Raw genomic sequence first — 27,933 nt, 5'->3', positions numbered from 1 at the left:
TCCATGTTTGAAAGACCCTTGGTTACAAGGCAACACCGTCACCCTTCACTTGGTTCAGATTTGGTTTGAGTTGGTGTTTTAAGTCCACTTTATGCACAGTAAGGCTAATCGGGACTGGACCTACAGTTTTTAAAGTGGGATCCGAACCACTTGTGCCTCCACCGGGGATCGAACCCGGGACCCCTTGATTACAAGGCAATGACGCTACCACTGCGCCATGGGGGAGGCCCACTTGGTTCAGATAAAACAGAAGAACAGATGAGTAGTAAATTACCGAGCCACTCTGTCCAAACACACTGACCCTGTATCTACACTCTTCTCTTTAGATACGTTTGTCTTCTGACATTAAATTCACTTCTGCGCTGTATAGGGTTCCATTGACTGTCAACATGTGAGCAGCAAATGGCAGGAGGGATTCTTTTTTAATAAGTTGTAACAGAGGGGTTTTAATTGTTTTTAATAGTAGGAAAATTTTACATAGTGATTTTTTAAAAAAGAACAGGTCAGTTGTGATGGAATCCAAATATTTTATCCTATCAATGTAAACCTAATCCTTGCCATCGACGAAGCTTTGTGGGCAACCGTGAAGCCGATAACCCAACCTGAAGAAGGGGACAGTGGTCCTTGAAACGTTGTCAATCACTAAACGCATACTCACTCCACTCAACGCATACTCACTCAATGTTAAGTAAAAATAAGTTATATTTTATTTTATTTATAGTACATAAAGTGAGTAAGTCGCACGTAACCTGAAAAATGTTTTTAGCTTGTTAGTGGGATGCCTTCTATGCTTTCATGTGCTCAACTTTGTTTCCTTAAAAAATATGAGCTACTGAGAGGGTTTGATTCATTGATTGATTTGGTTTATTTTACTTTACTTCTCTGCCACTTTTTTAAATAATCACACAAATGAGGATGGGTAATGATATGATGAAGGGACACTCACAAAGCACACCCATGCCCAGACCGGGATTCAAAACTGGGATGCCTGGCATCGTAGCATGCTATGCTAACCAATCTGCCACTTGTGAGAGGGAAATTTAACTTGATTTCTAGGCATGCCATTGCTTGCATGGGGGTGGGGGGATAAGCACTCTATAATCACAAATTTAATATTTGCAATATATCTTACACATTTACAGATTCTTTTGTTAAGTCTTGCAAATACTATTTTATTATAAAATTTCTTAACATTGAATAATTTACTATGAAACAGCTTTAGTTTCACATGAAAATCTTTGGGAAGAAATATTATCAGCTACACTTTTCTCAGTAGGTGCAAATGTTGTTCAAAATATCTAATTACAAAGTTATTTTCGAGAAGTAGTATGGTCAACAAAATATTTCCATTATCTCTATCACAGTTTCTATTCTTCTCAAAACCCCTCTATTATAATTTTCTTTCTACCTGACAATAATATCCATGTAAAATTCTTGAATTGTTTTATTTTATTTTCAAATCGAAATTTCTTGTATATAAGAGTATTTTTTAAAAAAGCTAGAGATTTCCCTTTCGTCATTATTTAGTAGTAACATTTTTTCTTGTGCACAATAATAGCTTGTTTATAATTTAAGCTTAATAAGAGAAAGCCAAAACATGTTTAAAGTTTGTTGTGTGTATCTGTTTATCCAGTGTGAAAGTTTAACACAATATGTGGAAAAGGGCCAAGGTTCTATACGAAGTGGAATCAAGTGATGAAAATCTATTAGATGGTTCTATAAAACTGACGGGTGCATTAGCACAAAAAGCAGTTATAAACTAATCAGCTATGTAACCTACTTCACACTACCTATATACCATTAGTGTGACATCCGATTGTACTTCTATTTCTGTGTAAAAGTTCTTAAGTGTGATTCCTTGATTACTATGCTATCTTGGAGGCCCACTTTATATCTGCGTTATGCGAATATTATACAAGTAATCAACTAAAGTGGCCGCGGTGGCTCAGTCGGTAACGCGTCTGACTACCATGCTCAAGGTCCCGGGTTCGATCGCCGGCCGGTTCAAATCCGGGAACTTTTCTAACGGTGGAAGCGGCCCCGGCTCCTACCCAGCGTCGAATAACATGGGTACCTGGGGGAAACCCTGGGGGGTAAAGGCGGTCAGGGGCGTGATGCTGATCACATCACCCCCACTCACGACCGGATCAAGAAAGTGTGGGGCGTTACCCCCACACCCCCTATACGCCTTCAAGGCGTGGTGCTATGCACAGGGGAACACTTTGCCTTTTTTTTATATACACATACAAGGTGTATCTGAAAAGTAAACATACATTGAATGTCAGCCAAAGGGAAGTTTTGTTGTGTGTATGCAGCTAAACTGGCTTAAACCTTGATCTTTATGCTAACACCTCATGTTCGTTTGGCAGTGCTACATCGAGTGTTGTTTGAGTAACAAGTGCTTGAAATGGTAGTGCCGATTCATAATTCCACCAAATGAAATGTGTGTTCCATCATTCGGTTTCTCAATGTAACAAGTGAGTGTCCAGCAGAAATTCGTAGACAAATTGTTGACATTTATGTGAACAACATAAATTGGCAAAATGTCATGAAGTGGTGTCGTGAATTCTTGGATGGCAAGACTAATGTTCAAGAGAAAGAAATTTGTGCAAATTGGTATTTGATAAGAGAAATGCATGACCTCACTACCAAAGTGTCTAAGACCATGATTCAGGTAGTGTCTAAGACCATGATTCATTCACGAAATGGATGGGCTTCATACTCCTTCCAATGTGTATAGGTAATTCATTTGCAGTGGACGTTTTGTAAAATATAAATTAGGTGAATGCATATTAGCCTTTGATTTTTTACTTTCTGGATACATGGTATTATTTTCAATACTCTGCACTAAGGAAATGCACAAGAATAGTTACAAATCTAAAGCATTGCACTCTCACTTAGTGAACTAACCTTCAGACTATAGAATGTATATAACCTCTTTAACCAGAAAAAAAAAAAAATAAACAATGTTTCACAAAAATGTACCACATGTAGTTGGACTTACTTGCTTCTTCTTACCATACTATCAGATCCAATCTTACAAATGCCATCAGTTATGGTGTGTTTTACGAGTGTCTATTACAATAAATAAAACCTGTATTTTACAGTTCATAGTTGATGATCAAGTCACCATAAAAAAACTCACAGTTGATGATCAAATCACCATAAAAAAACTCATAACTATCAGTTCCTTTGCCCTGTGTCGAAGTAAACATGCCACATGTAAACGAGAGTATTTTGGATCAATTTCAATTTGTTTCTTTCAAAGCTCAAACCATTATACATGTGAATTTTTGCAAAGGTCACTTCATTCTGCATAAAATGATGGCATGCAAAAATTATAATAAAACAATGGGAACATTAATCATTCCAACTTACCAAAGCCTAGAAGAACCAATGTCAGCATAAGAAAAAAGAGAATAATTGAAGTTTAAAAATCATCCATAATATTAAAATATTTATGCTATTGGTACTAAGAACACAGTCAAAAATCAATGCTACAAGGGAAAAAAAAAGTAATGTGAAAATAAATGTCATCTGGAAAGACACACATACGTACATACATACATACATACATACAGGCATGACAAATATACACCAATGAAATCAAAATTACATTTCCAGAAATTCACTTCACAACTTGGTTTTTGCTAAGGGCTTTTAACAATTATAATCATTGACACACATGAAAAAGAAGCCCTCTTTCTTTGTGTCTAATGTAATGAACATAAAGTCAACATAAATGAAACTAGTAACAGTACCCCCTCCTAATTATTATCAAGACAATGCTGACCGTTTCTTCAATAAAAGTTAATGATGCTCTATCTGAATTTCATTACGTGATAACAATAATTAAAATAACTTTCATAGTACTTGTTATGTACTTGTCTGTACTTCTTGCTCTTTTTTTTACATAACTAATGGCAGTATGAATTAATGTAATGTATTGTATATTTTTAGAGATGGGAGAAATTAATTGGTGTATTGGTTTATCAGTATATAGTGCAAAAATTCAGCCTTTTTTTTTTTAATGAATATAATGGTCGAATTCTTATATCCTGGATTTGTAAAGAAATGTTTACATACACAGTTTTTTTTCATTGAACCATCCTGGTTCTTTATGGAACATTTGGAATTTTATATTGGATTGGTAGAATATCGATGTTGGTAAAGTTTAGAAGTCCATCCATAGTATTTTTATTTAGAAATTAATTGTTTGATCTCAGAGATGGAAATAGCATGCAAAAGGATTTCCAACCACTGGTGGTATCTGAAGTATCAGACAGGGGTAGCAAAAATAGTTTTGGTTCTCTCATGAATTCTTTTCTTGTCACAAACTATATGTGCAACTGATTACGAATAGAAACTGATCTGAAGCTACCAATTAGACCGGTACCAAAAGATTGGTTTCAATTATACTTTAAAAATAAAATAATCATAACTTACTAAGTCATTAAGCGCAAGTAAATTGTTTTCTGTAATACAATTTTTTAAAATTTTTGACGTAGTAAGACAAAAATTTTTGGTGTTATTTAACATAATTAGAATAGAAGAAATGGGATGTGAGAGGGAAGGTTTGAAATCACTGCTCTACAAGGTAGCATGCAAAAATATACATGACAATGGCAAGTTGACATGTAACTAGCTTGGGGAAGTCCTGACTTTTAGTTTTCAATGTGGCTCCTGCAGTCAAAGCAATTTCTGGTTGCTGGTTATTGCTTGGTGCATGCAGTCATCTGCCCAAAGAATGTTGGGGCAGTTTACATTGTTGATTAAGCATTGTAGAGCAAATGATTCACATATGTAACCAAATGGTTAACTTCAGATGATTCATTGACAAGTTTGAAACAACCAAATGATTGAAGGTACATTTAAACCTCAAGCAAGCAATATGTGAATCTGGTAGTCAAAAACGTAAAATTCAAAAGCAGTGAAGAAGAAGGAAACAAACCTTTTATGTATTAACTTCGGAAGACACCATATCTGTGATTTACAAGTGAGAGAGAGAGTGAGTGAGGGAGGGAGGGATGCAGAGAGAGATAGTGAGTAGTGAGAGTATGTGTTTGTGCATGCATGTGCCTGTACCACATTCCTTGTGAGTATACACACAATGGAGAATTTACAAACTATGCACTATATTAAAAATAATATTAAATAAATAAATGCTACGGTGCAATAATCGAAGTTTCTTCCACGCAGCTCTTCACTGGGTGATTCGTGGTCAGTACAATGAGTCTCACTGTGCCATTCTTTGGCTTCTTAGAACCAAGTACATAACTATTTCTTTCAAGTGGTTTCCACAAACCCAAACCCAGTTGCACTAAAGTATTTAGAATATGCTATATATGAGAAAGACAAAAGAAAATGAATGAGGCACAGGAGAAAGATAACACCATTAACCCTTTGGTGCCCGATCGTCTCGATCGAGACGCTCTTAGGAAACCCTCAAGTGCCCGATCGTCTCGATCGAGATGCTTTGTTAAGGTCGTAGTTTTTATGTTATAACTTCGCTATTTTTGGATAGAATTCAGATTTTCTTTTTTTCATATTGTTGTTAACACATGTATTTAACATAAATTATTATTGTACGTTTTTTTTGTTTCTTTCATGAAATTGGCAGGGAAAAAGGCAACTTTTTTGCATCTCTTTTCAAGGGAAAAAAATTGCCGAATACCTGCTTTGTTGTTCTAAAGCAATGAGTTTCCCTCACCCCTGTAACTGCATTCGAAGGAAGTTTGTTTATCGGTACCCGAGGTCAAAAGGAATGTTTTCCGTGCGGGCACAAGTGGGGGGTGGGGGTTGGGGAGGGGGAAGAGGGGTTGTTGAAACTGCATCCTAAGAATCTAAGTTTGAGGCACGCTGAAGAAAAGCCTTTGTTCTTGAGAACAAGTGTTTCACAAGTGTCTACAAAGGTTACCCTGCATTGTCTACAAATAGAATTTGGAAGTAGCTGCAAGAATATATAGTCATTTCAATGTAACCCTGCATTTCGCTGAAATCCGAAGCTTGAGACAGTGGCGCGCAGGCCTTTCGTTTCGGGGGTACACTTGCGTTACATTGGTCATATGATAATGATGCAAATATTTCTCTGTTTCTTACATGACAGCGATAATTTCCATGTGCATGTCAACACTGTCATGTACTTTTTTCTTGGGGGGAGGGTGGAAATCCCCATTTTTTCCGAAATATTGGAATTTTGGAGGTTCTCCCCTCCCCCCTGCCACATATATGCCGAATTTGCATAAATTTTATATAGTCTGAATCTCTGGTTCATTCCGTGTACAATGGTATGTCATTCATCTCTCTAGGGCAATTAGCCTCCGATCTACACTCATTTAATTGAAACACTGCATTTTGCTCAAAATCGGCTCGGGCACCAAGGGGACCTGTGAAAATGGCCTTGGGCTCCAAAAGGTTAAGCCTTGCTTCCATGATAACCAAAAACTCAATATGCTGACCAAGGCAGAATTTATTTTATTTTCAAACATAAAACGTTACGTTTCAACCTTCCAGCAAAGTCTTCTTCAGACTCTGTACCAAATACAAATGAAATAAGGTACAAAATGGGAAGATATATATCTATATCTATATATTGAAACGTAACATTTAGTTTTATGTTTTAAAATAAAATAAATTCTTCCTTGGTCAGCATATTGAGTTTTTAGGAGAAAGATGTATTGCATTCAACATATAAAACTACACACAATAGTTATAATGCCTGCATTTGTCCACTTTATTCCTGTGTTAAGAATTGTAGGTCATTTAACTTATAGCACACTCATTTTTGGTGCAACTGGTCCTAGGTTCGTCCCCCAAAATTTTCTGGTGAAGCCAGCATCGTGAAGACAATTTGAGAGCTACTTGAAAGCAAGCAAGACTTGAAAGCCAGCAAACAGTGGAACTCGATGTGGAGACTATACTTCACTCAGAGAAGAACCACTGGCAGGCACTGGACCTCAAAGGGCTGTTGCACCACAGTTTAGTGTAATTTTTCTGGGCTGAGTTGTTGAGTTGAATTGAGTTGTTGTTTTAAGTCCACTTTATGCACAGATAGGCTAATCAGGACCTACAGTTTAAATGGGATCCAAACTACTGTGGGCCTCCACTGGGTATCGAACCCGAGAATCCTTGAATACAAGGCAACAACGTTACCACTAGGAAGACCCTCAATTTTTCTGGATTTGTAGCATTCCAGAAAAGGGTTTGGAGAAGTGGTAAGATAGTCATGTCCATGTAGCAACAACTATATTCCTAACAGAAGGGAAAAGTTTTCTCCCCGACTGACCTCAGAGGAAACCTGCCCAATACCGATTTACTTCTTTCATTTAATATCCAGGATTCTGCCCATGTATTTTGTTGCAGAATAGGAGCCATAGTCACGACAGCAAACCAGATGGAGATAGCATTTTACATGCTTTATGTCTCAGGTCACTCAACTTGAAGCCTGCAATTTTTCTTGTGGGGCTACGTCAAAGATCACATTCATGTACCACCCGTATCACAGGACCTTGATGATCTGTAACATCAAATGACCACTGCCATTAACACAGTCACTCCTGATATACAGGGATGGTTGTGGGCAGAAATGACCACAGACTAAATATGTGGCATATTACAAAGGGTGGGCATATTGAGCACTTTTGAGGACTGTAAAATATTTCAGAGAGTTTGTCTTTCATTTGGTGTATGATTCATTACATTTAACTGAACCTCTAAATTTCACAGATTTTATACACTGAGTGCTTACTGAATTGCAACCACCTATCTAATACTTTGTTGGTCCACCTTTGGCTCGGCTGGCGGCCTGGACATGGTGTGGCATGGATTCTACGAGGTGCTGATGTGTCTCCACATGGATCTGACACCATATATTCCTGATGGCATCCCATAATGAGCCGATTGATGTCGGAGCAGGATGCATGGTTCCAAGAGCTCATTTCACAACATCCCACAGATGGTCTATGGGATTAAGATCAAGGAGGTAGGGGGCCAATTCATATGCTGCATCTCTGTGGAATGTTCCTCCAGCCAAGCAAGTACAGTCCTGCCTCTGTGGTACTGTGCATTGTTGTCCTGGAAAATGCCATCCCCATGTGAGTAGAAGTGTTGCATTGTAGGGTGTAAGTGGTCTCCTAACACCTCCCGATATACAATGGATGTCACACGGTGGTCCATACACACCAATGGTCCCAGTCCATGCCAACAGAAGCAACCATACACCATGCAGGAAGGGTCTATAGCCTCGTGCTGTTGGCACCACACATGCACACGCCTATCACAGTGGTGTAGCAAAAACTGCAATTCATCAGACCAACACATCCTTTTCCAATAGTCCACGGTCCAATCAGCATGCCCGTGGGCCCAAGTGAGATGAAGTCTGAGGTGACGCTTCGTGAGGAGTGGGTGACGAGTGGATCATTTGCTGTGGAACTTCATGCATGCCAGTGTTTACCACGCAGTTGAGTTGGATATGGGTGTTGTGCATCCACTGTTGTATTGGTCCATAATTACCGGATGCTGATGGTGCATTCAGCTGTCACGAGCCGCTTGAGTCGACGCTCTCCCCATAATGTCATCTTCCGTATACCTCTTGGTTGTCGTTGTTCCGTTTTCTTGCCACTATGTACACCTTTACTACACTGGAATGGACGCATCTCACTAGTGTCGCTGTCTGGGTTATTGACGCACCTGATGCTCAGGCACCCACAATCATGCCCTTTTGGAACGATGTTAAATCCTGACCACCTCCCATATTAATGTGTGCTGTTTGATTTAACATGTAGCACTGTGTCCATACAATCACCACAATACTTCCAGTAGGGGTGGTCACAATTCAGTGAGCACTCAGTGTAATTACCCTGTACACAGTTCTATTATTGAGTCTGTGAACTACTGCATCAGTTGAGACCAGTGTTGAGAAAGCAAATGGCAAAGGAAACATCATTCATGAACGTGCTGTTAAAAAAATTGATATCAGATGCTGCTAATTTTCAAACACGCTACATTAATACCTTGTTTTTAAAAAAGGCAAAAACCATTGCAGTCACCTTGTTGCATACATTAATTAAGGAGGTTAATTAACTATTCATGTTCTTTAAGGAACATTATAATTTTATGTCACACTGGTAGGATCTCTATTATCGTTATTGGTAAATTTAATATCACTATCAGTATTGGCACAAAAAATCATTTTGGTACATACGTACTGTTACTATTTTTACAATTATAAAAGTATAATTCATATACCATGGTTTTGTAAGTAGATGTCCAAATACAGTCTCTTTTTTTTTTTAGGGGCAAAAGCTACTACTCATTTAGTTACATATGTTAATTAAGAATGTGAATGAACATTCAGGCTATTCACAGAACATTTGCAATTTTATATTTATAAGTAAAAATATCATTAATCAACAGTTGTAAGCTTTCGATAAAAATTTTATGTTGGTTCATCTATAAAATCCCTCCTCCCTGACTTTATCACATACTGAATTCTGGATACTTGAAAAATAATGAGGGAAGCCATTTACAAAAGTATATAAAATTTACACTATATAGAAATTTCAGCAAAAAATGAATGATTGACCAGGACTTGAACCCGGGTCTTTAGCACACAATGACATTCCTCTACTAACTGCGGTACCAAGTCAGCCTTGATTTCAGTTTGTTGAACAACAGCATGGTATGGCAGACACCCAGGTTCTAGCCCTGACAGAGCATTTTTTGCTGAAATTTTTATGTATCTTCTGTGTGTGAACATCATGAAGCAATATACAGCTCAAATACATACACATACATCTACACAGAAAAATAATGATGAGGGGTCAGGTGCAAACCAACACACACCTTGATCTTTGTTACAGCTTCTTCCACCATATTCTTCTTTAATCTCTTCCTTCTCTTCTTTCCAATGGATTCCTCATCAACGTCTACAGAACCTAGGAACTGCAGCCTGAACACCGTGCCTGTAGCTCCTGTACCTAATGGCAGTACAGTGTGTTTGGGGAGTTGGACTGATTGATTTTTCTCGGAGTGGCAACCTTCATCTACTATTTTGTCATCCTCAACATTACATTCCCCATCCTCAACCTCACCTTCATCAAAATGTTCATTCTCATCACCACAATCATCATCATCATCAATTCTACCATCATCATAACCCTGGGAGCTCTGGCTGCAGTTTTGGTTGGCCTGCAAATTTTGTTGCCACATTTTTATTCTGGTATGAAACAATAAAACCTCCTTACATAAGAAAAATAAATTTTGAAACAACTTCGACTCAAAAGTTTTAATTGCAAACGTAATTGAATTAATTGACCTGCAAGAGCTAACATCAGCAATTATATGAGCACTTTTTAACAATACTTTAGCAAGTAGAAATACTTTTTTTTTATTGATTTCATTTTTTTTAAAGTGAAGTAACAAGAATATGCAACATAACCTCAAATAGCAATCAAGAATATTTACAATCTGAAAAAAAAAGTTCCCTCACATTCAAGGAATAAACTGATTATAATAGGGAATTTAAAGAATACATCAAAATGTTTTTAATTTCACAAATAGGATTGGACACCGGTAAAAGCAGCAGCAAATAACAAAACTTAAAAACAGAAAAAAGATCACGACTCAGAGAAAGAGAGAAAAAAGGGCAACACTAGACAGAGGAGAGGAAAGTAAAAAATGATGCCAACCAAAACAGCAATGACACTCCCAGGGGAAAAAAAAGTGTGTAAAGTGAATGTCCGTCCCTACCTTAATTCTTGAAACGGCTTCTTCAGCTTGCATCATTCGAGTGGTTTTCGTAGGCTGTCCCTCGCAGACGAGCTGGGTTGATCCCAGGTAGCGTGCTCGGAAAAGCACACCCTCAATGAGCACTGCAGGTTCATGTATCATTACTGAAGAAGAACATTACTGTTAGTTCTATACATTGTTCTTTCATACAAAAACATGTTAACATTATGCACAAGCATTTACATAAAAGTTGTTATTAAAAAAATTCACACATGCATGCATGTCAAACTGATTACAAGAGAAGTACATTGTTACTCTACAAAATCTTGCATTTTATCTACTCTTTTTACTAAGCAATGGAAAGAAAACTTTTCCAAATGTCATCACAAACATATTGACTATTCAAAGGCTGCAATAGCTTCCAAGAAAACAAAATTGCTAATGTGTCTCCCAATCATTCACTTGATTCTGCAATTCACATTTCCCCATGCAAGTGTCTAATACAGGTTATCTTGGTACCTTTGAACAAGGTAATGTTGGGTTTCCATAATATTCTGATGAAAATTTGATTTGTCAAAACAACAAACTGCAAGCAAATATCCCATATAATTGTTTCGTTTTTTTTGGGGTGCATTATTACAAACTAAAAATGCAGTTTCATTGCTCATAAATGATGTTCAATCTCTTCATGTTCATGGCAATAAATTGTGGTTTCACTTCCACTACTGGAAAAAGAAGGGAGAGCCATAATGTACATTAACTTCTTTCGGTGTCTGTTAATAAAAAAAATATATTTTTCTTGTAATGACCAAACATTTTTTAATACTCAATATTTCAACAAATTTCACATATTCAAGTGCCTTGAGACAGAAGGAACTGGCACCACTATTAATGAAAACATAGCCGACAGTGAAGGGTCCTCGTAACCAAAATCGTTGCTTGTAACTTCTTGAGTTCTCGTTCTACTTCGTGTTGTACAATAAAGTATGTTGTTAAGTTAATGTTAGTCTTTATCATAATAGTAAGACGACGAGACACACGGTTACAAAAATAATTAAATATATCTCATAATGTGTTTAATTAAGAGATATGATAGCAGTGTGTTTTCTTCTAGGACAAAATTTTTAACCTTGTTTTGCAGATTGACTTTTATTGCAATTGTGTGGGTGTATAGGCACTCTGGCTAACTGCAATACATAATGCATGCCCTTTAATGTAAAACGGCTTACGTTAATGCAAAAAATCCAATCTATGAGGCAACTCTCTCACAAAAAAAAAAGCATGATTGAAAGTTGTTTATCACGCATGCGATAAAAATTAATGCCATAAAGGGGCATGGTGGGATTAAAATTCATAGACAATAATCATAACTGTACTATCCTCCAAAGACTTAACAATGGAGATCACTCTTCATGTTATGCAAGTCTGATATTGCTAAGGAAAAAGTCTTGGTGGTAACTACACTTACACTGCTTACTGAAGTAAAACCAGAACATACTTAGGACAGGTAAAATATTTTTAAAAAAATGTCTTTACTGTGATAGTGAAAAGAAGGAGAAGTGCAAGTCTCTCCTCCCCTCTTTTTACACTTCTTTGAAGCTATCTTAGCTTTGAAATTTACAAGATTAATAACTCTATTTTCTGATAGCTGATTTCCTCAAAAACAGATTGGAAACATGCACAAACACTATAAATTACAAGCATATAATGCAAGACCAATAACTTTGTACAATAAATGTATAAAGCCGGTATAAATTTATTAGAGTTGGCCAAGTTTCTATTTATTATACATATTTGTATCTCATATTTTTGCTACACATCAAGCTATCTGTCGTTACATTATAAAAATATTAAAACTGACTCAATCATAGTAAATCATTTTTTATTCAATTCACATTTATTTCCAGATAAAATGTATATATTTTTAGACAATCATACTCTTGGCCAAGTCTAATTATAGCATTCTCTGTGCAAGGTAGTTAGATCATCAGACATCTTTGAAACAATAGAATATGGGGAAGAATTTCAAATCTTAACTCATCATGCTCATTGCTTATTATCACAACCAGTTGATAGAAAACGACTAAGCAGAAACAGGGATGGAACAGATTCATCAGTATTGGCCTGCATATGGATGTATTGGTTCATTGATTCAATTGCCTACAATTTTACCAATACAATGTGTCTAAAAATGGCCTGTAATTTAGTGCAAAATTTTGACATTTTGCTTATTTTTTACATGTAAACAGGTACAATACAGGTACTTTTGTTTTGTGAACAGTAAATATCTAAATACATAATTCCTCTGCACCTGCAGCTTTTCTAAGACAAAACATATAAGAGTTGATTGGTTACATGTGTTAATTAGGGAGGTTAATTAACCAGTCAATGTATTCGTGTATATTGGATTGGGACAATATTAGGTATTGGCAAATTTCATACCGCACCGGCTGAATGATGTTTTGTATCTCCACTTTTCATCGAAGATGAGTTGATGATGTTATCATGTCCCTTACGGGAATGCATCATGTTCCGAAGCAATGTACCTGGCTGTCAAGTCGTGTGAATTATCAACATTAATAAAACGTTTGCGCAAATCTTGTACCTCAAACTTTAGGCTCTCCTGCAAAGTCAGTGCAGATGGACATACGACAATATAATATTCAGACGGAGAAGGGTATAGAAATAACAACACTACCTTGTAGGTTGATTTTTACATGCCATATCATAATTCTTCTTTTCATATATTAATACCTGGTAACAAGTTTCCACATTTGCCTGATGCAAAGTTTTACCCCCTTAGCATCATAGTTTAAATATGCTTTCACTAGTGGGCATATTAGTGTCAGATCCTTACAACGAAAACTTTTGCTACACTCACGATCAAGATTTCAAACGAAGGAGGAGGCAATTGGGGCACTCGTCTCGGGTCCAAACTTTAGGGGACCCCATGCCGAACAGTTGCAAACAAAGCAGAGAAAATGTTTATGGTGGAATTGCAGCACTTTATACAATAGGATAGAAAATTACGTAAAAATCTAAACTAATAAACTGCTTTGTTACAACTAAATATATTGATGATTACTGAAATCATTCTTGCTAGCTCAGTGAACAAGCACATTAAGTTCTCAACTTTCAGTCTCACTACCAAAATCTCCAGGTTCAAATCCTGGCCAAGTCACAGGTGTTCTTTGTACTGAGGCAAACATCACATCAGTGATACTTTACGAATGCAAAGAAATGACACAAATTTCAAATTGCATAGCCTTTGCATTTTTATTTAAATCAGGGACGCACTGGAGATGTACTCGTAGAATTTTTCAACGATAGCGAAAAATCAGGTGAGGCCAGGCCGGCTCGGTAGCTCAGTGGTATGCCAGAGACACGGGTTTGAGTGCTGGTCCAGCCTGCATTTTTCGCTGAAAAATTCTACATTTTCATTTTTAGTTTCAAAATACTTCATAGTAATCTCAATACTTTCAGAATATTATATTATAACATGTAATGTAAATTACTGTATATTGACACTATATAAGGCACGTACTTCGGACTGAGAAATCAAGATTTTCAATTTTTCAGGGCACTTGAATTTATTTTTTAAAAATTTATTCATAGACACTGCACATATTACATGCTCCAGACCCCACCTTGCCCATGTCCATTCCCTGTGATCCGAATCTGTAGAAGTCTGTTATTTAATGTAATTGAACACATGCCACCAACTACAAATATGGCAGATCTAAAGATATGAGTGGCTGCATTTAACACGCTCTTTCAATTTGGAGGAGGAGAAAAAAAAACAACTTATCTGAGCATAAAGTGTACTTAAAACAAGCTTTTTGATTAGAAAGAAAACTAAAATTGATTCTCATGAAAAATAACTTTCACTTCAGATGCAAACTATATATATATAGCAAAGATCAAGGGGAAAAAACAACCAGATGCCAATAAGATTAGTAGACTCTTATTTATCTGAATCTCTTCAAAATTTAGCAATAAAATTAACACACCTGTATTAAATTTCACTATTTAATTTAAGAATATAAACATGGAGAAAGAGTGCAAGACAGTATTACAGAAGCTCATTTTCCTGTAGGCACATAACTGTAATTTAACAACCCCATCACAAATTTATTAATCAATGGTATCACTACTTTACCAATTATTTACATTTTAAAGTGATGCAGATATTTAAGCAAAATCATAAATCAGTTTTGTCACAATGGCTTATATTAATAAACTTAAGAATGGGATTTCAACATAAAAATTCAAGAAATAGCAATCTAGTTTTTTCACTTCTTTCTTATGAGCAGAATGATTCTACACCCCATAACAAATTAATAACTAAATGAAAATAATATGTCAAAATTTGCTATTAGTTATAAAACTGCACACAACTAAATACATATGTGGTTTCGCAAAATAAAAAAACTATAATATTTCAATAAATAAATCTTTACGATAAGCCTTTGAATGTTAATATCATTACTTAACAAAATAAGAACAATAAGAATTTCAAGGTATTAAGAACTGGGGGTACACAAACACACACAAAAATATGGTTCTCTAAAAACACTAATATTTTTAACAGATAGGAATTTAGTTAACTATACATAATTTGTAAAACTTTACTCACCATGTTTTGTATTAGGTTAAAATTCATTGAATTACTGATGCCACGGTCTAGCTAGTAGCATTATATACATATTCCAATATTGTGCAGATGAAATCTAATGAGCATTAGCTATATTCCCAAATATATCAATGCAGCTACCATTACAACCAATAAAAGTCATTAACAGAATCATGTCTTGGTGCAAGAGTTCATGTTTTGTGTTGTAATGATTATTACATGCATGTGACATGTGTAAAAACCGTGTGCGGGTTCGGTAGGAAATTTTTTCACAGATTCTGCACATAAATTAGTGATTGTTCTTCATATATATATTAGTCTTTCTTTTGCTGCCTCTTTTAGTTGGATTTTTGGAATAACTTTTGCATTTGAAATAAAAATAGATCTGCGAGAAATTTTCTACTTTCCTTCCCACCTCAAGATAAGATTTTGGCTTTTCGTAAGGATTGTCAGCACACTTCGTTTGTTGGCAAAATGCTGATATTTTATTATTCATTACAATGAATCAAATATTCTATAATTGCCGTACTGAAGTTTCAAAATTTTATCAAATTGTGACCCTTCCTACAATTACTTTCATGAAATAATAATAAAAATCTGTAAATTAAAGAATCACATCATTGTAGAGGCTAAGAATGTATTCCAGAACATTACTGACGAATGAATGAATTTGGTGTAGTATTGGTAGTAGTATGGTGAACTAACTATTAGTCTATGCTCAGCATAAACATTGCGAAACTTGATTCAAAAATCATTTTTCTTCACATGGACAAGATATGAAAATTTCATTTTTCAAGTCTTAAGGACTACAATCTAAAAAATGTGTTTTCTTTTCCAAGGTAAAATGCACAACAAAAATCAATATCATTCGGGAAGTTCAAATTCCGATGCTGTTTATGTTCATTTTGACTAATTGGAAGTCACTGGTATCAGCACCTTGCTCAACAAGTGCCATTACTAGATCCATAAGTCTGCCAGCAAAGAGACATATAAACACTACCACTGAAGGTGCATATTTATGGATTTAAACCATATAATTGCATGCTAACTTATCTCAAAAGTGATATAATAGCTTTAAATACAGTAAAAAAAATTTGTTCGGTCATTCTATTTTCCAAAGTGTAAATTTTATATGTTATAGAAACAATATGGAATAACAAAGAAATGTAGACACTAACTCTGCAAGCTCATTACTTTCCTAAAACTGAAAAAGAATGTTCAGCACATATTGTTCCAATGTCAAAACCACGAATGTGCATTTTTTAACTTATTCACCTAGTGCAGTTTCTGACTACTTTTTGTTGGTACCGCATGCTAATAGGCCTAAATACAAGACATAAGTAGGCACATACAAGGCACGTATTGAAAGTTGTGAGCCTTGTTCAATTACTCTGAATTACCATTACAGTGGTGCAAATGTGTTGAACAATCTGGAAGTTACATGGAATAGTAACAACAAGGTCCAAATTATGTATTACCATAGCTAGAATAAAAATAGTGGTTTCTGACTTTGAGTAATAACACTTGGCTCATTACTTTCAGCACATACTTTGTATTTTATCAATGACAACATTTATCAAAATGTAAAACTTGTTTTTCCTGAGATATTGAATATTAAAATGCTTTCATCTCAAAAGTAAGATTTAGCACATTCGTGGTTTTGGCATTGGAACGACAATATGTTACACAGTGCTAGTAATTATTGCAGGTTATTCAGAAAGCATATTTCGTAAGAAAATTGCATCATCACACAGATAGTCTTGTGTTACCAATACAGTTTGGTGTGTGTTGATTATGCATGTACTATTACCAACCTCCAAATCATTTTCTTTCTAAAATATGATGTTTTGTCCCTATCTTCAAGGGATTAACCTCTGTCACTTTGTATTGGTTCAGCACATTGTTGGTGGTAATAAATTTCATATAAGTAGTTTATTTGGTATATCCATACTGTTTTTTTTATTTATCAGAGGTATAATTATACCTATTTAAAGTTGCTCCCTTATAGAAATTCAAGCATGTATAGTCTGAATAAAATCTACATGATTATAGCTAAGTGTAATAACAGAATGCAACACCTGTCCAAAAATTATCTTCATCCCCACTGCACATTAGAAAGCTTCAGTGCTGTAGTTACTCCCTTTCTTAATTTAAAAAGTAACTGAAAAATAAGGTATTGGATATGGAATACAACAGCAATGTGTCAATTGTAGCTTTCTAGCTTGCGAGGAAAGGTGAAGATGAATTCTGGAGACAAGTAGATGTTAAATTAGATGTTTTCTAGTTTAGGATTTGAGTTTCAAACATTCATATTTACAAAGTACTAAATTTTATATGATCTAATGAATCAAACTGGGGAAAAGAACAGTTTGTTTCTGAGTTTCCATTCCAAAAAGATCATGCAGCATAACAAGAAAGAGGACATGCAACCATAGGAGAAATTACTGTTGAAGAAATACTGAGTTAAAACGGTCTTCAAGCAAGCGGAAACTGTACAAGCAACATTAGCAAACTTCTTATAAAAAAACTCAGCATGCCAATAAGAAGGTAGAGAATTTGAAAGGAGTGCCGACTCACCAAATGCACATTTCGGAAGATAATGTAGAATGTGTAGAATTTGAGCAAGTGATGAAGGGCGAGAAAAGATAAAAAAATCCATATATGTACACAATTCTTTAAAACAACAAATGCTGTGAATTACATAGTTATATGTTTCAAAGCTCTTTCAACAACAATCGTAAAAATTTCACTGGTGAGATAAATATTAAAATTGAATTAAATATAGTGCAGTAAAAAAGCAGCACATTTTTAGCATCTCATTACAATACATATCATTTTCTAAGTATATATATAAATAATTAGATATAATATATATAAGTAGGAAATGACAATTATTTGTATAGAAAAATGAGCTTGCATAAAATTATTAAAATCATTCTATTATTGTTATTATTATACTGTATATCTCTAAATATATTATAAACAATTGCATTATACATCTACACAATCTAGCTAAGTTACTTTTTATTCAATATGTATCATAACTTTGATGAATAGGTTGTGAATATATACAAGGAAAATCATGCTGAAACCCTGATTAATTGCCCAAGTATTCATACTTCTATACAACAAGAAAGAAATGTTAGTAATTATTAATTTACAATACACAAATATACTAAATTCTAAACCAAGCTTGTATTGTAATAACATATCTAAAAGGTTTTTCTTGTATTGATATTGAACTTATTCTGTTTGGACTCATAAGAAATATTGTAAACAATTGTATTTTTTCCATGAACATATTTTATTTCATGCCTTCTTTTATAACATTCAACTTTAATTATCTGAACTCTCAAATTTAAGTTTATAATTTATTTTAAATAAAAAAAATAACTCTGTGGTACATAATCATTTTGAGGGTCACTGCTTGCCAAGTGGCCTTTTTTGTTTGATGCACGATCAGTACATCAAATCCCATTGCCCTCGTTTTCTGGTTATTCCACTATTGCTTTCAAGTAGCCCCTCCCTTCCCCAATTGTATTTATGAAACTGGGCCAACAACACCAAGATATTTTGGAGCTTCCACTGGGGATTGAACCTGGTACAGCTCACACCAAAGCTTTAACCATTTAGCTACACGGGAACTCTGTAGCATTTATCAATAGTTTATGTATAGTGGGATCCACTAGTATTGCTTGGCAAATTGTCCAAGACTATTTTCATTAATTTTTCTCTTACATTCTATGTTTTCTTACGCTATGAATTTTATGTATGCTGGTGTAGAATTTGTCAACAGCTTGTTTTGAGTTTTCTTTTAATTCTTGAAGCTCTTATTGGGTCAAATAAAGTGCACGAACATGGTGATGGACAATTTGCATGGTAATACTCATGGATATCACTGTACAAACAGATCTTGCATATATAAATAAGTAATCATATTGCAACTAAAATTATTGACTGTCACCTTTATAATGTATTATTTTCTATTTACATATTACGGTAATATATAAATACTTTTATGATTTTTAAAAAACATGTTAACAAACGTCAATGGAATTATTTTTTAAAGAGTTTAATTATTTATTAGTGGCAAACTATGTATTCACTACATATTTGCAAATAAATTAAATTAATTAATATGTACATGGATTACATTTGTACTATTCTGTAATGTCCAGTTCTAGTCATATCAAATTACATTACTTACATATTGAATAGCAATCCTTTCAGATTCTCCATATGCAAGGAATTTGCTTTTTATTTTTAATTTTTATTTGCTACTATGATATTACAGAATATTTTTCTATATTACTACCACTAAGATTTATTTGATTGCTTATTCTCTCAAATAACATTATTATAACTGCAAAGTTAACCCCATTCAATGAAGGGTATAAATGAATGAAAGATGAATGTTAAGTGTATGGCAAAAGTAAAACAAACCTGGGATTCAAACATAAAATATCAGTTTCTTGCAGTCTGTTATGCTAACTCTTTGTGGGTTTTGCAATTCATATCACAATGAAAATATGTTATTACTATTACGGATGTATTAAGTTTTAAATTGAAAAGCAGAAACAGGTTTAAACTTAAAAAAAAATGCATAAATTTGCAGTTAGTTTCTTCATATTAATAGTTTTACTGAAGATATATAATTTAAGAACTTTTGAAATATATAATTTATGGGTCGACTTTCACATTGGAGGAAATGATATTAGAAGCATTGTTTCATATAAGTAGTGCAAATAATGGTAAAGAAACTCCAATTTGAAAACATGATTATCCTGCTTGAACTGATAAAAGTTAGAATTTCATCTCTATTCAAAACCTCATCTTTTCTCACCTTTTACTTAATATAAACAAGGTATTGACTTCATTAATTGAGACTTGAATGAGCACAGGATGTAGGCAAAAAAGGTAAGATCATGACATTAGGATACTCATATGTACTGCCATAGTAGTAACAAATATAAAGTTACATGTTTTATGCAGTACTAATGTCCACCAATTATGAATGATACTGGTTTAGGTCATGAAAATAAAAAAAAAATACCTGAACATTTCTAATACAATTTTAGCACTAGCACCAGTGTCCTCTTCTTGTGACATCAAGACAACTCTATATCTAGTGCACAGCTAAAATATGTGCTAACTAGAGATTCTCTCGAAACACTTCTCCTTAGTAAATTACACTTGTACTTTCTAAACAGATGCTCTTTCCCTAGTAATCTAATTCATCTCAAACCCCTATATTCATGATTACGCTGATGATCAAAAATGATCTGCTATAACTAGTTGATCTATGAATGCAATATATGACATGCTCCAGTAATGCACATTTTACTCACGAATTAGCTAAAAATATAAATGAAGAAGTAAATTATGCTTACCTTCTTTGTTTCGCCCTTTCTTTTTTCCTGTTTCTTTTTCCTAAAACAAAATGAAAAAGACATTTTAGGTCATGTATATATTTCACTGCTTTAACACAATCAATACAAAAACAGAAAATCACTTATGATTTAACATTTTTATACTTAAGCAAAAAGATATAATGAATAAACTAAATTAATGTTTTTCTAGATTTCTTTGAGAAGAACAGGCCTTTACATTGTCTCTGAACATGCATTTTAGAATCTCCTTGCATGTTTTAATGGATTGTATTTATGCTGTCCGGGCTCCTTTTTTCTAATTCCACAGAAGGGGTTATAGCGCCGAATAATGCAAAACAGCCAGTAAATACTGAGACATACAAAACTCTATAATTCATTTATTCATTTAAATATATTTCCCACTTATCATAAAATCATAAATAAAAACAACAGTGAAAGAAAAAATTTGACGCCTGCTCACATCACAGATCAAGAAGAGAAACATGTGTTTCAGGTAATATGTATGGTTAACATAGCTATATTTTCCAGCAACATTGAAGTCCTGGGAACAGAATACAAGAAATGTGTATGGAAAGAACATAAAAAATGTGTTACATAAAGTTCAAAATATTCTATTTCTTAGGCTTTCACACATGCTTGTCGAACAGATGCTGGAAGTGTACATTTCATCTAGCATAAAAACATGTGCTACTTCTCAGCACAACTTGTATTTTGTACTCTTACATCTTACCAAAAAATTGCACGTTCTCCCTCTGAATGCTTTATGTTTACTTGATTATTCGCTAGGTAAAAGTCCAATATATGAATTTTTAGAGCATATCAAAAAGGTGGCATGTGTTATGCAATGCAGTACACTTCCTTTAAAAAGGGTTGGAAAAAACAAAAAAGACTTGTATTTGCTGAAATGTTGATTTCTTGATCTTTAGCTTTGCTTTTCTGCCTCTTTTGTCTAATCATGATGATGAGAATGAGTGATTGAACGAAACTGATAAAGGAACACTCACCGAACAATTAGGAATTTCAGTGGAGAGATCAAAAGTCGACCAATTAATGTGTTCAACGATAGAGCCAGATGTTAAAATGTGGATTGAATACAAATTTCTACCCACAAGAAGCATATTTTTTTATATTTGTGCTAATATAAAATACTTGTGGTATCTGCATAGACTTCGAACTGTTGAAGTTATTGTTGAAAGGAAATTTGTAGTTATTATCAACTTCATTAAATTCTTACTTCTAACATATTGATTCTTCATATCTTAAATCTACTTTGGAAATGTAACTTCCATATTCTGCAGATGTTTAATTTTGCAGTTCAATAACTGTTTGGTTAGTAACATTCATACAGTAACAGCATTGTGTTTCTATCTATAGAACTTTCACATGCATGATGTGAGAGCATTTCTAGCAAGCTAAATAATAAACATTAACAATACACAGTCAATTTTTCTTTTAAAAAAAGGAAAAGGCAAAAGAAATACAGCGTTCAGTAAATAGTGTTTTTTTCTAATTTCTAACAGATAATTTTAAAAATATACCCTGAAATGTTCCTCATGTTGGATGAACCACTTTGTGAATCACATCGTTATAGTAAGTACAGTATGCCTTTGAAATGATATACATAACAGTTTAAAATGGCCATTACACAAATCTAGATTCAAATTCCAAGTACACAATTATTACATGCAAAAACTACTTTTCTTAAGATAAAAACGTATGTGCTGTGAATGTTACAGATGCTAAACTCAAAGAAAAAACACATTTAAACAAGGAACAACAATGTTTTGTGCTACTACAAACAAATTAACCCAACAATAAAGGTTACAAGGTACAAGGTAAGGAAAAACAATAGTCCAAGGTTCAATATACTGATCCCCTCTTTAAAGGCAACTGACTAGCATGGTTAACAACTAGGTTTGGTTATTGAAGTCAATTATCATGAAATTATTCCATTGGGTGTCCCTGCATAAGCAGCTCTGGGACTCACTCAACTTATCTGGAGGTTGTATTACTATAACCACAATGAAGAATGTATACCTGTATGCCTTCATAGCACTGGTTATTTAGCATGTCAACAACAGTAATGCTGTTTCAATTCAGTTTGATCAAATCAAGACATAATGCAGGAGCAGCAAATTATAATTACTTGCTTCTTTTACAATTGAAATAATTATAATTAAACTCGGGAGTAAATAATTCACTGAAGATACAACAATTTGGAAAAAAACAGTGTTTGCTGACACATGAAGATATTAAAAATTACATGTATGCTACATACACATAAACACAAGTAATTTTGAAAATCTGCTATTTCTTAACAAAACTTATGAACCTTGGGCAATACAAAAAAATCACTTGCATAACTAATAAGTATACACATGACATTAAAGCTCTACATTACTTTACAAATCATGCAATGGAATACATATTATTGGCAAGGCTACCGACACAACAGCCAAGCTAAATAAAAAAAAAATGGCACCTTCTTGTTTTTGGAACTCTGGGGTAGTTCTGTTTGGGGGGAGGGTGTTTTATCATTATTTGCCCCACCACTATCACCACTGCTGGGAGGAGGGGGTGGAGGAGTTAGCTTCACACTACTCTTGCTTGGCATCACTGTTCGTGTCTTTGGTTTTCGCCAGCCCTGTGAAAAAAATTGGTAAACAGGGATGTTTGCATATTTAAATCTGAAACTAAATCTTTGAGAAATACTTACCCAACACTATACTAATAACATTTACAATAAGAATTGTAATTACAAATTGACTTTTGGTTACTGTTTAAAATACCAGGACTCCAGCAATAAAGACTCCAGCATCGACTCAAAAACAACTCTTTCAAAAAACTCTCCCACTGACAATTTACATGAATTGTGCAATTATCGTAAAAAAATTTGACATATCTATCTGATGATGTAATTTTGACTAAGCTCAGTATAAAAGTTAAGCATTGCACTATGGTAACACTATTCAGCCTTGTTTCCATTCTAATAAAACACTTAGAATAATGACCAAAGCAGTCTTTATTATAAAATAACAACTTTAAATATAATGTTTCCACCCTCTAACAGGGTCTTTAGACAAAAATTCAAATTAAAATGCTGTGAAAGTATTCTATTTTGATCTTTGTCTGAAGAAGACCCTGTAGAAGGTGGAAATGCTGCATTTATAGTTGTTATTATGTAATAAAGACTGCCTTGGTCAGCAATTTTAGTTTATTAAGCAATGCACTTTGTGACATTATTATTTACATATTCATGGCCCTATCCCTCCCTCCTAACCCTCTTTCTTTCCACATATTGACTTTATATGTACGGAAAAACTGAAAGTCCAGATATGTAAACTGAATTTTAGTTTACCTCCTTTTGGTTCTTCTGAACTATATCATATATATGTGCTAACGTGTACACACAAACAGGATACGTGACCAAATACAGTGCACTTTTATCACAATTTCTTTAAACACACAAAAGCATATGTAGTGAACAAAATAAACACACACAAACATTTAAGCATTCCTAATGCGATTATAAATAAATATGTACTTTTGTATTTCGAAAAAATAATTTTAATTGGAAGCAATGCACTTTTCAGTCAAATTACTGAAAAAGGCGCCAACACATTAAGCAGCTTTGCAGTGGCATGACCAGGGTTTGAAGGATGTACTCCTACATTGCCTCACATGTTAATAAGAAAAAGCAACACTAAATACATAGGAATATGTTGAAATGTAACACAGGTAAGTTAAAAGTGGAGTCACGCTCACCATTGTTTAGAACTCCTGGGCACGCACCTTTATTTCAAAATGAACAGCTTAACCAAGTTGAGTAAACTCCGGTGGCACTTTTGTCGAATTTTTAACTGCAAGCAAGCAGAGGGAGTGTGGGCAATGCAACCTGCTGTTTACCTTGAAATCCTGCTCTTGCATTGCCAAAATGTGTGACATTCTTCTACACATCATCAGTGCCAAGTGTAGTATCATCATGAAGCAAGGGAGGAAAGTTGTGGCAACATGGGGCGTCACTTGGCCACAAGCGAAGGGGATAGAAGAAGAGAAAACAAATGACTATCAACTTTAGTTCACAAGTTTGTCGCAGTTCTTCTCATCTTGGTTGAGCCGTATCACTTGTGCAGATATTTGGTTTCATGTCCACACAGATAAACCTCGAAGTAGGATAGCGACAGGATACACATTTTCAAACATCAATCTACAATAGTGTTCACACAAGCAAAGGTTAATGTATGAATATTTCTGTACCAATTCACAACACTTGTCTAGCACCATGTGCTAAATGGTGCATGTTCTTACCATGGACTAATGGCATAGTGTTTGGATACATATTTAAAAATCCTATACTTAGCCACTATACAACTTTTGATTGAAATTTCGAACACACCCTAGAACATTGATTATTTTTAAAAAAATCAGTCTTTATAAGCCTCCTGATAATTAGTAAATTTATTGTTAATGCATGTTAATTAACAACATACAGCTTGGATGAATATCTTCTCCATTTTACCCAATGAATTACGTGTAAAGTTATTTGTATTTTTCTTATTTTAATAACTGTTACTATGTGTAATTGCAAACTCACAAAGAAACATTCTACTTTGGTTATTTCATATTGCTTTTTTTACTTCTTGGGTTGATTGCAAGTATGAGCAGTGCTCAAAGTGGAAAATTTTCTACATTGAGCCTTGGGGTTAGCTAGGGGATGTCCCCTATGTTTTAACGAGAAAGGTGCAATTCTTCTAGCTGGGAGATATCATCCCAAATTGCAGCACCCCCACCCCCCGCTTCAAGCATTGATGGATGGTGACAATGAATGATGATGGAACAAACACAATGAAATTCTCCATGCCATGGGCAGGATTCGAGCCTGGAACCTCTTGCATTGTTGCACATTATGCTGACCTCTGCCCCAGAGGCTCCTCTGTATTATAATTATTAGTAATAATAATAACTTTACACTTTCACTATACAGCTTAACACATACGATGTTGGATGGCTGTACAGGTAGAGACAGAAACACTGTCGGAGACAGGTCAAGTAAGTTGCAAGAATTCCTGGTGGTCTCTCCTTCACTAGAAGTGCAGAGCGAATTGGCTATCACATTCACGTGACTCTCCACTGCCTACCACAAACATGGGTACATCTGCCAGCGTATCTGGCAAGCTGTGTAAAACAAATCTTGGTCTAACTAGTAACTATCCTTTGACATTGATGATCGTGTATAAGAAAAAATAACAAAACTTCTGCAGTGTGAACGAGCCCACATGAAAAAAGTAATAAATCTAAAACAAGCTCTTAAAATGATACACCTGCTTAGATCCTTTCATGTGCAAAAGTTGGCTACACTGTACACCCACAAAACAGCTGGAGAATCTCAAATGATATGATGTCATAATTCTAGACCGCATATATTATGTAACTCTTTAATTGAACCTAAAATGTACATTAAAGATAACGTTAAAACAACTAAGAATATGCGACGGAGAAATTCACACTTGGAATTTTGATTCCCTACGTTTTTAAAGATGTTCTTCAGACACTAAGACATAACTGATTTTCCTTTACAGAAATGCAAACTATGAATCTTTAAATATAACTTATATCACTTTTTAATTACTTGTCTTTGTTTCTTTATTTCCTCACTTATAAATTTGTAGGATGTAAAATCACAAACCAAGGCATACGAAGAAAAAAGAAAATATCGTACGAGTCACATAAAGTGTCCCTGCTTGGTAGTGCGAAGGGCGCTAAGCCACAATCCTGCCTACGGCGCCAAAATATGTAGCTACGGTGCTGATGTTAACAATGAAAAACACTGAGAAAATAAAATGTTCCACACAGAGTTAGTTGCAAAAGTCTATATTCTGTCTTACCTGCGTATCATATAAGCTGTGTGTCTTCCAATGCTGACGAATCAATGTGATGTAGTTGCTAGCTACAAAACTCCGGGGGCAATACGTACTACCAAGGCATTAATGCCGCCGTTTCCGTTAAGCCGACTAACAATAATAAAAATCGTTTAACAACACGGCCTTGCATTGAAGTGTAGGGGTACTATTTCCTGTTCAAATCCGCCTACTTAAAACGAGCTAGGTACATTTGTAGGAAGCACATTCCTTACTATTATCGGTGTGAAAAAAAACAAGAGGAGGGTATATGTATACGATTTTGCAGTGCTTGCCGATTCCTTCTACACTAGTTTCATCAAAGCACACAATTATCTTATTTATTAAAGCATTAATACCCCGCGCCTCCATTGCCGTACGCAGGAGAGGAACTATTGGGGCTCCGAAATTGTGTACAAATCAAATGAAAGCTGTAAAGAACTCTGAAAAACCAAAGTGATAAATGCAACCTCCCTTAAAATGAGTCCCGATAACAATTTTTGTCTTTGAACAACTTTAAAAGAAAGATTAAAAATGGTAATTGCGAAACATTTCATTGTGTATCCTGCTCCTCTAGAACGCAGCTATGTAATCCACCTTTACAGGTCCAACCCCGTCCAAAAAACGGTCCTGCGTATGCTAGCATTAGCGAGATTCCGATCCTGATGTATCCAGACCTTGGGTAATAATGGATCTGGGTATTCGATTTTTAGTTCCGAATCCGAAATTTATTGATAATTCTAACTGAACATCCTCCCACATAACACCCGAACACGTCACTGTATTGCGTTATTCTTACATCCTTAAAATGAGTAAAACAGTTGTGACTGAAGAAATCATAATTATTCGAGTTTAATCACTTAGGGGTATTTCTCCACAGCTCTGGAAGTTCGGCGATATACAGGGTGGCTAACGAAAAACTGAACCAGCTCCCGCGTACTTTCACGCTACATTAGGTTCTGAAGGTAATTTCCACCAGTCTATGCAACGTTGAGCCCACAGAATCAAGTTGTGAAACACTTTCTGCTCGATTTCGGCCACATTCCATGTATTAGTTTCATAAACCATGCACCTGAAGCAACCCCACAGGAAAAAGTCACACGTCGTTAATTCTGTTGACCGCGGAGGCCTTAACACCTTGCTCACTCTACGTTCTTCTGTGAATACCTCATGAGCTGAATGAAGAAACAACTCTCGTGACGTGTGGAAAGTTATCACGTCCTGCTGAAAGAAACAAAGTTCTCGCTCGTCATCAGTGCTTAAGGAATTGCTCCCAGATGTTCAT

The 27,933-nt window shown here is 34.9% G+C and overlaps 1 protein-coding gene across 7 annotated transcripts in view; it reads right to left on the bottom strand.

The window, feature by feature from the left end:
* LOC145994656 (uncharacterized) overlaps positions 1 to 27,933 on the bottom strand; it is a 314,233-nt gene that overhangs the window by 43,725 nt on the left and 242,575 nt on the right. For 3 of the 7 annotated variants that reach the window (XM_083130764.1, XM_083130766.1, XM_083130765.1), the window contains exons 7-9: positions 23,234 to 23,395; positions 20,752 to 20,791; positions 10,750 to 10,892 (exon numbers count right to left, since the gene is read on the bottom strand). In XM_083130764.1, coding sequence (XP_082986890.1) covers positions 10,750 to 10,892; positions 20,752 to 20,791; positions 23,234 to 23,395 — 345 coding nt within the window. The remainder of the gene's footprint in view (positions 1 to 10,749; positions 10,893 to 20,751; positions 20,792 to 23,233; positions 23,396 to 27,933) is intronic. The other 4 variants (XM_083130768.1, XM_083130769.1, XM_083130767.1 and 1 more) reach the window with 3 other exon arrangements.

The sequence above is a fragment of the Lepisma saccharinum genome, chromosome 11 (assembly GCF_977018435.1).
Source record: "Lepisma saccharinum chromosome 11, izLepSacc3.1, whole genome shotgun sequence".
NCBI classification, from domain to species: Eukaryota; Metazoa; Arthropoda; class Insecta; order Zygentoma; family Lepismatidae; genus Lepisma; species Lepisma saccharinum.
This window is presented reverse-complemented; position numbering and strand designations above follow the sequence as displayed.